At 37.2% G+C, this 13,106-nt stretch overlaps 1 protein-coding gene across 2 annotated transcripts in view; it reads left to right on the top strand.

Moving 5' to 3' along the window:
* Positions 1-11,518, top strand: part of XRN2 (5'-3' exoribonuclease 2) — an 84,071-nt gene extending 72,553 nt beyond the window's left edge. For both annotated transcript variants that reach the window (XM_077750182.1, XM_077750181.1), the window contains 3 exons: positions 3,765-3,828; positions 8,986-9,124; positions 11,349-11,518. In XM_077750182.1, coding sequence (XP_077606308.1) covers positions 3,765-3,828; positions 8,986-9,124; positions 11,349-11,414 — 269 coding nt within the window. In that variant the 3' untranslated portion in view covers positions 11,415-11,518. The remainder of the gene's footprint in view (positions 1-3,764; positions 3,829-8,985; positions 9,125-11,348) is intronic.
* Positions 11,519-13,106: the final 1,588 nt, after the last annotated feature.

Below are 13,106 nucleotides of genomic sequence, written 5' to 3'. Positions count from 1 at the left end.
GAGAGTGCTGCTATGAACATTGGGGTACATGTGCTCCTATGCCTCAGCATTTCTATATCCCTTGGGTAAATTCCTAGCAGTGCTATTGCTGGGTCATAGGGGAGTTCTATTGTTAGTTTCCTTAGGAACCTCCACACTATTTTCCAGAGGGGCTAGGACAGGCCATTTCAAACTCTTTGTCTGCTGTAGGTGTTTCTCACTGTTGGTTTGTGATTTGTCTTTGATGTGTCAGTTTTTGGCTGATGAGTAATTGCCCGGATACTGATAACTTGTTGGAGTCAAGTGCAGCCTTGAGTACTCCATGTGAATAAAGCATTTCATTTCTGCAACCCAGAGAACCCAGTATGTCACTTCACCTCATTTCAGTTGGTAAACTTGTCAATTAGCCACATTGGAAAAGTGATTTTTGATTAGTGCAATCAGTAAACATGGAATCTTTCCTGTGATTGCCATGCTGATTAGGTAAATTGTCACTTGAAGAGCTGTTGGTGAAACTTGGCTTATATGGCCTTAGAGCTTTAGAAGAGATAAGTTTTTAAAGACCAAAGGAAAAAATTAACTGTCATTTTTCCTCTCTCGCCTGTACCTTTCTGAAGTGCAGTTCACTACTTCAGAGTTTTTTTTTTCTCCCTCTCAAATGGATCTTCTGTTAGAGTCATACAAATGAATAATAATAAGTTTGTTTTACCTTCTACTTCATTACTTATCAGCCAGGAAATATTTCTGCTTTATGAATACTTAAAGGCTATATGTATTTCTCAGAGTCACATGAAGAGATTTGTTTAAAAGTAGCCTTGAACGTTTTCTTTGGTCCTTTTTATTTTTCTTCTATGGGTTGAAAGCAGGAGATGTTTTAACAATTGTGTTAAGAGAATATTTACGTCATAGGAAATTTGCTTAGGTTTTAACAAAAAACTATAGTTTTTGCATGTGCTGAGTTATGTGAAAACACTTGGTCTGGAGGTAAGAAATAGTAAAAGCAAAGTAGAGTGGGAAGTCCCTGTTATACTAAAAGTGATGGAATAGGGACTCTAGCCATTTGTCTAGGCACTTACAGTTATATGGGTAGACTATTGTGAGGGTTCCTTCTTTCCAAAGAAAGTATTAATACTTAATGAACTTTATATTCCAGTTATACTTACACATCTTGTGCTTAATCTAACCTGTAGCATATTTGAATCTAATGAATATGGGTTCCTGGTGGTGGTGACTTTCCTCCATTTGTGCCTTTTCTAGGAGAAAATATACAGGCTTTTTTTTCCATGAAACATTAGGATAAGCATTTCTGAAGGATTTTTTTTAATGTGGAGTATCTTTCTGTTGTCTTCATTTGATTTTAAATTTATTAGGGATCTTATGTGGAAGCTTCTGTAAGTTCCATGCAGAGTATGTATTCTGTGGAACCAGAATCACAGTTCAGTCTTCATGGTAAAAAGGGGCATGTTTCCAAAGGTTAATTACCACAGTGATTCTGGGACATGGACATGTGAAGTACAGAGCCAGACAGGGATCAAATGAAATTCACTCTATTTCCTTTGACTTTTGTTAAGCTAATTTTGTATATGTCAGACACTTAAAAACACTTCTGGAAACATTTAAACTAATTCTCACTAAACTAATTTGTGTACAATATCTGAATAGACCAATGGACTTCAAGTTTAACAAAGTAATGATCAGAGAAAGTGGCCCAAAAGTTATTTTACTTTCAGTAGATCACATTCTCATAAATGGTAATGTGTTGAAAGTCATGTATGTGTTGAGGTAAGTGTGGCTTACAGTTTTCCATAGGAATAAGCCATGCAAATGATGATTGCTGTTTTGTAAAAATTTCTGATTTTACCTTTTATGATTATGATTTTTTTTCTGATTGTGTTTGGTCTGTAGTAGCGATTCAGAAGTTATTCTGAGCCTGTAGGGATCCTTCTTGCCCTGTTTTCTGTGGTTTGTGTGGTGATGAGCCTCGTGAGTTCCCATTAAGGTTTGGAATATCTAATGACCACTGTGAAAATTCCTCAGCAGTGTTCCTCAATTTGACCATTACTAGTCTGGGTTTTAAGAGAAAAAAAGGAACTTAATTGAAATCGACTAGCGGTGCCACATTTTAATTCAAAGTGGGGCTCTCTACGTGAAAGTAATGATGGCGAAGTTTTCCTGCTCCTTTCTAAGAGAGGCATCTCTTCTGGGTTTGGCTGCTGGACACTCGTGCTGGCCGAGGAGCAGTAGGCTATGGCTGCCCACCCCTGCCCTGGCCAAGGGTCACCTCTCCACATAGGAAACTTTCTTCAGGTGGCATGGTCAGCCTTGTCGAGGTGAGGGGAGTCCAAAGCAGTAGTAGTGGGTTGTTCACACTGGAATCATGTGAACAGCCAGATGCTTTGCTTATTCTATATTCTCCTTTGTGGGGCTATCTTTTCAAACCATTCTACCTTTTTTTTTTTTTTTTAGTAAACCCAGACTGTGTTTTTTTGGTTCCCAACCAGAGATAAGCTTTCATTTCTTCTTTCCTTTAAGAAAGTAATTTTGAAAAGCATGTTTCTAGTTTGTGTTTCCATTAAAATGTGAGCCTGAATACATTATGGTAAGCCTTGTTGTCCTTGGGTCTCGGGAGTCTGGAGGAGGTTACTGTCCTCACACAGTAAACTCATTAGACAACTCCTAGAACCAGCTGTTTTAATTAGGTCACACACGGACCCCGCTGAAGGGTGGCCAAGGTGACTGCGAGACTGGAGACCAGAGTGGAGCGGCAGTTGGTTGACACCAACCTTCTGAGCCACTGAGTGCCCACCTGACCAGTGTTTGGGGCTGCTCCTTTCAGCTCCTTTACATGCAGAACCAGCAGCCATGTAATTGTTTCTTGGAGTCAGATATTACCAGTTCGGCTCTGTTTGAAGGGGCAGAGGTTTGACTCAGAAAACAATAGGAGAGTGGGTGGTCCCTTTACTAGCATCTTCCTGGCCTGTGTTGAAGACATGTGTGGGCTCTGCTTTATAATAGCTAGGTGAGGCAGTGTTCCTTCCAGTTTCCATGCTTAGGGGGAAAATTTCAGGATTTCTATTGAAGTTACTATTCTTTCCATTTGTATTTATGAAAAGAACTTAAATCTTTTACCTTTCTTTTGCAAGGTATTTAAAACAAAAAATGTGTAAAATATATACCTTTACATACACGTGCGCACATACATATGCAGGGAGAAAGATGAGAGTATAAAAACCAGGGTTCCTAAAACTATGTTTCATTATCAAAGAAAAAATAATAAAGCAAAAAATTTACCCAGTTGATTTTGTATGTTTTTATGTTTGTGTTGTGTATAATTATGCTATTTTATTTGCTTTATATTCTGTCACAGATTTTTTTTTCAAGAATTTTTAATTATAAAAATATATGGGTAGCTGAATCATGATTACTTCTTAATTGGATTGTGGGGTTTTTGTTGTTTTGTTGTTGTTTGTGTTTTTTTTTTAGTGTCGAATTGTATAAGTTCTTTATATATTTTTGATTCTAACCCCTTATGTTAATGATTTGGGGTTATATTCACTAGGTTGTCTTTTTGTTTTGTTGATTATTTCCTTTGCTGTGCAGAATCTTTTTATTTTGATGTAGTCCCAATAGTTTATTTTTGTTTTTGTTTCCTTGCCTCAGGAGACCTATCTAGAAAAAGGTCCTGTGTCCTTTGTCAGAGGAATTACTGCCTTTGCTCTCTTCTAGGGTTTTTATGGTTTTGATTACTTCTTAAAATTTTCTGTTAACCCTTGTTTATTTTCCAGATATGAGGCCCCAGGATTCCTGGCGGGGTCCTCCTCCCCTTTTCCAGCAGCAAAGATTTGACAGGTAATATTAAAGTAGACATGACTTTTAAGTATTTTTCCACATCAACATTTGAGGTTGGACTTTCTCCATGTCTTGAAATGTACTTTGTTTCCTCTAAACAGTTTCTGTTGTGTGTGTGCTTTAGGAAAATAGATGGCTAATGTGTTGAAGTAAAAGACTGCTATTTATATACTTTCCTACTTTCTTGGTCCTTGGCCTTTATTTTATTGAATGTTTTAAGGTGCCCTGAAAACTGCAACAGAGAGAGCTTAAAATTGTATTAGATTTTGGTCAGGCTAAACAAATTTCTTTTTAGAAGGGTTGTGCAGCTTAATGAGGCATAACTAATGGTGTTCCACTTTTATCATTTCTGTGCGGGCAACACAGCATTAGTACAGACCACCATTGATTCTTGCTACAAACCTCTTGAAGTCCTAATCAGCTTCTTTGGTACAACTTTTTCAAGGCTGACAAGCCTATTGTAGGGCAGTGTCACTGTAGGTCAGTAGTTATTAGTTGCCACTGAAAACAGTTTCTTTAACTACTTAAGACTGAACTGAATTAAACGCAGAAGGGACTCAGAAGAGGATTATGGGATCTGCAGTCTAATAAGTACCTCGGACTAGGAAGAGTGTGACATGGTTTAATAACAAGGGATGTTTGACTTGTGTTCTTTCATTGATAAGTTGTGTGCTCCTAAGTCAGGTGGTCTCTGCACGACAAGATAGCTAGGCATGTTATGAATAATTATAGTAACATCTGTAGAATAATTTTTAGAGTGCAACTTTAAGATCTGTCATGTTATGTTGGTTTTGCCAGCATCAGTAACTGTGGAAACCAACTAAGCCCATAGTAAGGCTTCCCTCTTGGCCTTCCCAGTTCTAATGTTTTGTTTTACTTGCCTTTACCGTTTTATCATTCCGATCTGTACACATCTGAAATTAATAAAATGTGTTAGGAACGGCGTTATAAATGATGCTCCCTTTTTAAGAAACTGTCTTTAGACACTCCCAAACATCATTTCATTGTTTTCTTCAAAAAGATAAATCATGTTACTCAGTTGCTTTAATAGTATCAAATACTTAGTACAAGCTGCTTTTCCATTTTCAGATGACTGACACAATGCCTTTATGTTTTATTCAATATAAGTGCTAAGAGCACACCATATGTACTACTTCAGCATCCTCAGGATAGGACTATTTTCAAACAAAGAGTAAGGGGTAAATCTTTACCAAATTACAAATGACCACATTACAACTGATCTCATTTTAAGTAGCCATCTTTCTGCATTAAGTTCGTTGAGTTTGATTTTCAGGCAGTTTCTCTACTTCTTTCCCGTATTGTTAATAATCACTGACATTTATCGTCTGCCTACTGATGTGTCTGCACTGTGTAAATATGCCTTTAGAAACGTGACTTCATTAATTCCTCCTAGCAACCCTTTGAAGTAGATCTTGTTTTTACAGATGAGGAAACCTAGGCACACAGAAATCTGACAGCTTACCTAAGGATTCACTTAGGAAGCATTCTTCACTAAGAAACTTTCACTTGAATGAGTAGGATTTATCAGAACACTGATCTGAGCATAATATTATAGTAAAGCCTCAGGGACTTAGAGGAAGTAAAGGATCTCCTTCCACTTCTGACTGCTTTCTTCACTCCCAGTGGCTCTTCTTCCCTCTGCACACTAAAAGTTTCTCTAAGATCATCACCGCTGCCCTGATATCCATCAGGTTTTTGTCCTTCTGCCCTAGCCAAGTACTGATATTATCCTGACTGCCTTTGTGAACCCTGCAGATTAGGGGCAAGTTTTGTGGGGCATTCACTTTTGGTTTAGTTTTAGCCTGAAACTGGAAATAATACCTTAAAGCAAATGCTAAGTGTGAGCTTAATAGATGTCTGTCTTATGTCTTAGACTGTGGTTATTTAAGAAACATACCATTGATTCCTGAAGAAAACAGAGTTTGAACTCAGCATTCCTAAACTTGTGCATTGCAGTGTGCATTGCTCACTTTGGTAGCACTTGCCAGTCTAGCCATTCCAGCTTCACAACATGTAGAGGAGAAAATAAACACTGGCAGTCACTTTGACTTTGTTGAGATGTCACAACTAATAAGTAGTAGAATTCTTACTGGAATCAGTTTTACTTATTATTAGTTCAGCACTTGCCCACCACACAATTTTGAGTGTTTGGTTGAGAACCCTACTAGAAAAGAAAATGTTGAGTCTACCTTTTTTTTGCTGAAATACGTGGTTTCTTGAATTTTTTCTCACTTTGAGATAGTATCTGTAATCCATGTGTTCATTTAAAAATGCAGTAGGAACACTGTTCCCCCACTCTCCCCCCGGACAAGCCAGTGCTAACTTTGAATTAATGATAAACAGCATTTGAGTTCTGCCCTGTTGTTTGTGTAATTCTTTTTTTTTTTTTTTAATGTTTTATTTATTTGTGAGAGAGGAGAGGCAGCGTGAGCAGGGGAGGGTCAGACAGAGAGGGAGACAGTGAATCTGAAACAGGCTCCATGCTCTGAGCTAGCTGTCAGCACAGAGCCGGACACAGGGCTCGAACCCACGAACTCTGAGGTCATGACCTGAGCCGAAGTCAGACCCTTAACCAACTGAGCCACCCAGGCGCCCCGGTATCTGTGTAATTGTTGCCAGCGGAGGGCTTCTCTTTCCTGACCATAATCACGGGGGCCGTTTAGTTTTTAACATATGGCCATTAAGCTTGGAAAATCTTTAAAATTTTTGCCATATATATAAATTAAAGATATCCAAATTGGTAGTAATTACTTCACATTGCCAGCTACTTTCCAAAACAGAAATTTAGAAACTTAAATATTGTTGCCATAGACAAAAACCAAGAAACAGACTCTTAACTACAGAGAACAATCTGATGGTTCCCAGAGGGAGGTGAAGAGGGGCTGGGGGAAATAGGTGATGGGGTTTAAGGAGTGCAGTTGTCCTGATGAGCACAGGGTGATGTATAGAAGTGTTGAATCACTATAGTGTCCACCTGAAACTAATATAACACTGTATGTTAACTATACTGGAATTAAAATTTTTTAAATAAATATTAAAAAAGAAATAGAATGTTGACAATGCTGTAAAAAGAAAAAAAGTTGCCATCAATGATGCCAAATGTCTCAGAGAAGTTGCCTCAATAGATAGCTACTAATTTAAAATAGTTAAAAATTTGTCAACCTCAACGGTTCTCTCCCAGATTTAAATAAAAGGCAAATTTTACTTGTACTATTTGCAAATTAATATAATGAATATGGAAATATGGTAAACTTGTGGAAAATAAGGGACTCTGCCAGTAAAAAGGAAAAGAGGGTAATAATACCTGTCCCTTTTACTGTTTTTTCTGTTTAATTTCAAATAAATTATTTTTATTAAAAAATTAGTCAAAAATGTTTTAAGGACTTTCTGTTTTTAGATTTTGGCTTTGTTTCTAACCTATACTTAGAACATAAAATAATGTAAAATAGCACTTATAATATATGCCATCCATGCCAGGAGATTTTCCAGAGGCTCAGTTGAGTGAGTTTGATCATTGCAGAACTGAAAAGAAAAATTGATTACAGTTAACACACAATGTGTGAGTTGCATTTTTGGCATGTGTGTTTTGTGTTAATGGCCCAGTTTTGATGAGCCTCTTTGGTTACAGTACAAAATATTAATCCCTCCTTCATGCAGAGACCAGAGGAGACCATTCCAATCTCTGTGCAGAGCTGTTCTTGCTAAAATATATTTGTATTAATAACGAACCTGAAAAATAATTAAAAGCCCTGAATATATGGATATCCTTTCTGAGATATAGATTTATTTTTATTTTGATTCACTTACAGCAAATTATATTTATTAGAGCTCTGGTTTCACCACTAACTAGAGAACAGCATTGGCTGGCTTCTCTGGAGTTCTTCAGAGAGTCGTTCTTTGAGCCGTCACACAAAAGGAATTAACTTTGGTGTTTTAAAAAAAAAAAAAAGACAAGTTCCAAATGAAGGCAAGGAGAGTAGGAGGGTTGAGAGGATGGATTGTGGCTTAAATAACTGTGAGAAGATTGGACTACCCAGTAAGCCCAGCTTTGAGCTCCCCACCCCCTAAGGCCTGGGAAGTTAAATTCATGTGCTCGTATGGTTATTGTTAATATGAGTCAGTGCTTTAGCAATTTTAAAATTTCGTTGTGACTTCTTCTAACATCTGTAATGGCCCCAGAGCATCTGGTGTTGAAATGTATCGGAGAATTTTGCTTCTGTTTATTCTTTGTAGTGACTGTTCTCTAAAATGGAAGTTGACAATGTCTCAAGGAGAAAGTAGGGTCTTCAGTGGTGATTGCCTTTAGGAGGTGTGTCTTTGCTACACTGTTTATGTGACAGTTTTAAATTATGATTTAATACAGCATACCTGTTGCTTTGTTATCTGCAAAGTTAAAATACGCACTTGAAGACAATTAAAACATTTCTTTTGACTAGTAATCTGGGCCGGCAAACTGGGTTATAATAGCTGTTGAATCTGTGTTCCCATGTAAACTGTACACCAAATGCCAGTCAGTCTATGCCAATTAGTGCTCATGTTGCTAGGTCACCATGGTCAATTGAAAGCTGCATCAATAGAACTTGAAAAGATTTCCTCCCGATCAGACCTTCTGACATATTGAGCACAATAATGGATGGGAAAAAACAGCCAACTCCTCTATCCTAGATTCAAAATACTGAGCAGCAAGAATTCATTTACAACCTGCAATTAACTAGAAAGAATGGATTCCAAGAGCGAATCTAGACATTTTTAAAAAATCAAGCCCATTTTCCTGTCTTGTACATGTTTACTCTTTGGATAGCTTCTTAAATGTAGCCAGCTTGGTGATCTTGAGTCCAAATCTTTAGGTGACCTAAAGGAAATTTCACAATTGAAATTCACAGTTGAACAAAATATGTTAAGTCCTACCTTTCTGATTCAATTGAGTTTAAGTGCCTTTTTAAAAAATACTGATTTCTTTATGAAACATGTTAGACTATATGAGGGACATAAAGGTCAGTCTGATACTGTATGTCCCATTTGACAAATGCAGGCAAATTAGATTGTCCTAAGATTTGGAGATGATGCTGGCCACTTTGAGTCTCTGGGCTATATAACAGGTTTGACTTCTAATGCCAACATGATACTTCTTCACAGAGGAGTTGGGGCTGAACCTCTGCTGCCATGGAACCGGATGCTCCAAACCCAGAATGCAGCCTTCCAGCCAAACCAGTACCAGATGCTAGCTGGACCCGGCGGGTATCCACCCAGACGCGATGACCGTGGAGGGAGACAGGTGATACAGCATGGGCCGTGGGACGAAGAGCATGCTGTCACTTTATACTTAGCCATGCCTCTGGGTGTGGCACCATATTTTCAAAAAAACATTTCTGGATAAAGTTAGTGATAGAGTAGCTCAGTTGAATTCTAAAATGTATATAGGGTGATACTCTGCCTTACTAAATCTGTTACACCACGAAGATGCTGAAGACTTTTCACCCCCAAGGCTCTTTTCATCATAGCTGTCAGTGGTATTTAACACAAATAGTCAGTTGCCAAAACCTGTTTTTTTTTTTATCCTTTAAGGGTGTTGTTCTTTGAGTAGAAACTAGATCTCATGATAAATGTTAATGTTCTAAAAGGTGAAAGTAAGAATCCATCTTTTCAACTGTTAACCTTATTCAAACTTAGAAGTCTCCTGTCTTGATTCATCAGATACCCCTTTTCATGGAAAGAAATCTCTTCTTCATCATTTCCCACATACTGGTTTTTTGTTTTGTTTTTTTACTAAATATCCATTGAATGAAGATAATAATTCCTAGACAAATTTGTTTAGTATATGTAAGCTTCATTTCCTTCTTCATAAAGCATCCAGTATTAGCATTATTCAAGCCAGAGGTCTATTTGCCTCAGTCTGTTTGTCCCCCAGCTGTTTGACACCCTGGTCAGTATTTACATGCTCTGCAGTCTATTCCTAGACAGAGAACAGGGTCAGAATGCTGCAGTTTAGTGTTTCAGTGTGTGGTGTTCATGGAGTTTGGCACCTGCAGTGATGTGAAGTGGTTTTAAAATTGCTTACCTGGTGTTGCCTACAGGTCTTTTGCGGTACTTCAAATATCAGTTTTCTTAAGCAATTTCTTGAAATTCATCCCTTTTTGTAAGACTATTCTTTTGACAGCTAAGAAAAATTTTTACTTTTTTATATATATTCTTATAAGTCTGTTCACTTCACAAGAAAATAATTTTAATTACTTTTGAGAGAATTTTGTTACAGTCCATTAAAATCTGTTCATAGACTTTTACTTTAAACACTGTCAGCACAGGATGTCTAAAAATCATATCAAGGGTTTGAGACTTTGTGTTAGAGAGCCGGTGGGATGATAATAGGCAGTCTAAATAATGAGAATGATTGAAATGGGGACAGACTTATAAACTAGAAGAAACCCTGGGTAATCTTAAGTCCGATCACCTCATCTTCTAAGTCGGAAAATGAAACCCTGTGACGCCTGCCCTTGAGCGGCAGAGCTGGGGCCTGGCTGCCCCTGTCCTGATCTCAGTTCATCATGTTTCCCATCTCCTTCAGAGGAGGCCTTCCCTGTAAGGGACTCTGCCGTTACAGCAGGTAAAATAATTATTGACTTAGAAGATATAAAACAGTTGGTAAATTTATAATTCTTTTAGGACCTTTTAGAAATACATTTCTTTCTCTCAGTCTCTTTTTTCATGGAGTTACTTTTTATTAAATCCCAGGTTTTGAAACAGTAATTAAATTGCAGAAGTCCATTGTTAAGAACAGTGTAATTATGATCCACTATATTCAGTGAGATTTATAGGATTCATTTATACTACTCAGTGACAACATGGGGGCAGGGCAGTCTATTTCAGACTCCTAGAAGCCTAGAAAAGGAATTTTGATGGAATCTTATGTTGTACAGAAATGTTATTTGCAAGTCTGCTAGGATATGTTGTGAATGTCACCAGTAATTGTTCATGTAGTAATTTAATGTGTTACTTAATACTCTACAATTTATAGCTAAATAAACAAAAAGAATCCCTAAAATTAGTAGTTCATTAGGCCTCAGCTGACTTAGCAAGCTCTTGCCTTGGTTAAGCAAAATGACTTTTCTAGTGTAATATGTCCAAAGATGATGTAGGCATCTTACTACAGTGTGGCTTGAATTACTGCCAGGGATGGCAGGGAAGATTGAGAACCACTAGTCTTTTACACAAAACACTTAGCTATAGTTCATTTGTGTGCATTTTAAGGAGTTTCTTAAGTGCCTGTTATGGCTCGTTTGGACAGTGTTCAGCAGTAGCATTTGTGCTGGAGTCCAACTTTGCAACAAGCTTTGCATAAAACTGGGGGCCCAAAGCACCTATTTATGAGACCCCTTCCATGTGATATACTTTTAAGACATATTCAGCTTCCTTATGGTGTGTTTTTCTAGAGCGATGTAAAATTAATTTCTTTGTAGAGGTGTTAATCCAGAAAATAAACTCTTGCTTTTGCTTATTTTCAGGGATATCCCAGAGAAGGAAGGAAATACCCTTTGCCACCACCCTCAGGAAGATACAGTTGGAATTAGGCTTTTGTAAAGCTTTCCTTTCATCGTTCTACAATTTTATGCTATTTGTGGAAAGATTTCTTTCTCAAGTAGTAGTTTTTAATAAAACTACAGTACTTTGTGTATTTCTTTTAACTGTGTATATTTCTACTGATCTGATCTCACTGTTTATGTTGGTTTCCAAAGATGTGTGTTGCATAATACAGTGGATCTCAATTTATTATTGCTTGTAAAACACATTTGATGGAATAGGAATACTGGTTTTTCATTATGGTTAAAATCAAACCAGCTGTGGATTTTAAAACACAGTGTATTCTAGATCATCTAAGATCCATGCTGATTTTTAATGCACAAGAATTAGGTATGAACTCTTGAGTTGGAACACCCAGCCAACTAGAGTATATATTGTTCAGTATTTCTTTGGAAACATTTCATTAATGTACTTGTCTTACGAAAATTTCTGAACTTTAGTAAAAAAAAAAAAAAACCTGAAACTCTGGTCTCCTGTGTCCTTATTCTTTTATAGTTTTTAAATGTTGAAAATCTTAGCCAGATGTGTTTTTTAAGTCATTTTTTTTCCAGAAAACAATTTATTTCTACAATTAGATGTCAGAAGAAAATCAGTGCAGCAAGGCAACCCAACCAACTCCTGTGTTAATAAGTATGTCAACTCTGATAAGTTACTTACAGTTTATGAACTTCATGTAGACTTGTACTCCAGCTTTAAGGACTTGTTATAAATCTTTAAGGTTAAAAGTTTAATTCATTGCTACTTAGTCTGTACTCCTTACTATATTTTTTACATTATTTTCTAATATGTTTTCACTCATTTTTTTTTCTTGAAATTCAGCACACTACTATTACTGCTTAGATTTTTGCTTGCAGTTCACACACATGGCACTTGCATATACAGTTTCACTTGTTTGCCAGGACAGATTTACACACACACAAGTACTTGCTGCTTTGTTTCCATTTGCCTGTTCTAGCCTAAGATTGTAAAATAAGGTTTCTCTTTGACCTTCTGACTTAGGACATTTTTGCTTTAACATTTCAGCTAAGGCACACTTGTTAATCTTAGCCTATGTGGAAAAAAAGGCCACCTTAACCTTGATTAGGAAGGTATTTTGAAGCTATTGAGTTCTTTGCTGGTGATGGGTGAATAGAGTAGGGTCCTTTAGTGTTGAGACAAAGCATCTCTCTGCTGGGAGTTAACAACACAACTATTGTGTATTACCTTAACAATACATTAAAGTGGTAACACTTTCTGTTAAATGTCTCTATCTTCCAAATACTACAAATGAATAGCCACCTAAATCAAGTATTGCATATTCCAAAGGAGCTCATATAAATGTCTTCCTGGTTATAGTTTCATAGGTACCCCAAACCCACACTTTAACAGAACATCTATTTTCTCAGATCTTTTAGGTTTTGTTTAATTTTAAGCTATCTTGAGCTTGTCTGTAAAGTAATTGTTTTTATTTGGCGTTTTCACAATTACATGTAACTTAAAAATTTGAAAACGAATGTTTAAAGTGGTATTTTGAAGACATTTAAGCAAAAAGCCTGATGGAAAAGCTGTGCCGGCTAGATTCCCTCTTACAGGTGCGGTACCCCGCAGCACACCTGCCAGCCAGCTGAACCCTCCCTTCGGACCTTCTCCGTTCCTTCACCCTTGCTCCCTCTCTCTCCTTAACTCCCCCCCCCCCCCCCCCC

Source organism: Crocuta crocuta, unplaced genomic scaffold, assembly GCF_008692635.1.
Source record: "Crocuta crocuta isolate KB4526 unplaced genomic scaffold, BGI_CrCroc_1.0 scaffold209, whole genome shotgun sequence".
Lineage (NCBI taxonomy): Eukaryota > Metazoa > Chordata > Mammalia > Carnivora > Hyaenidae > Crocuta > Crocuta crocuta.
Note: the sequence above shows the minus strand (reverse complement) of the source record. Positions and strands in the feature narration are given on the sequence as shown.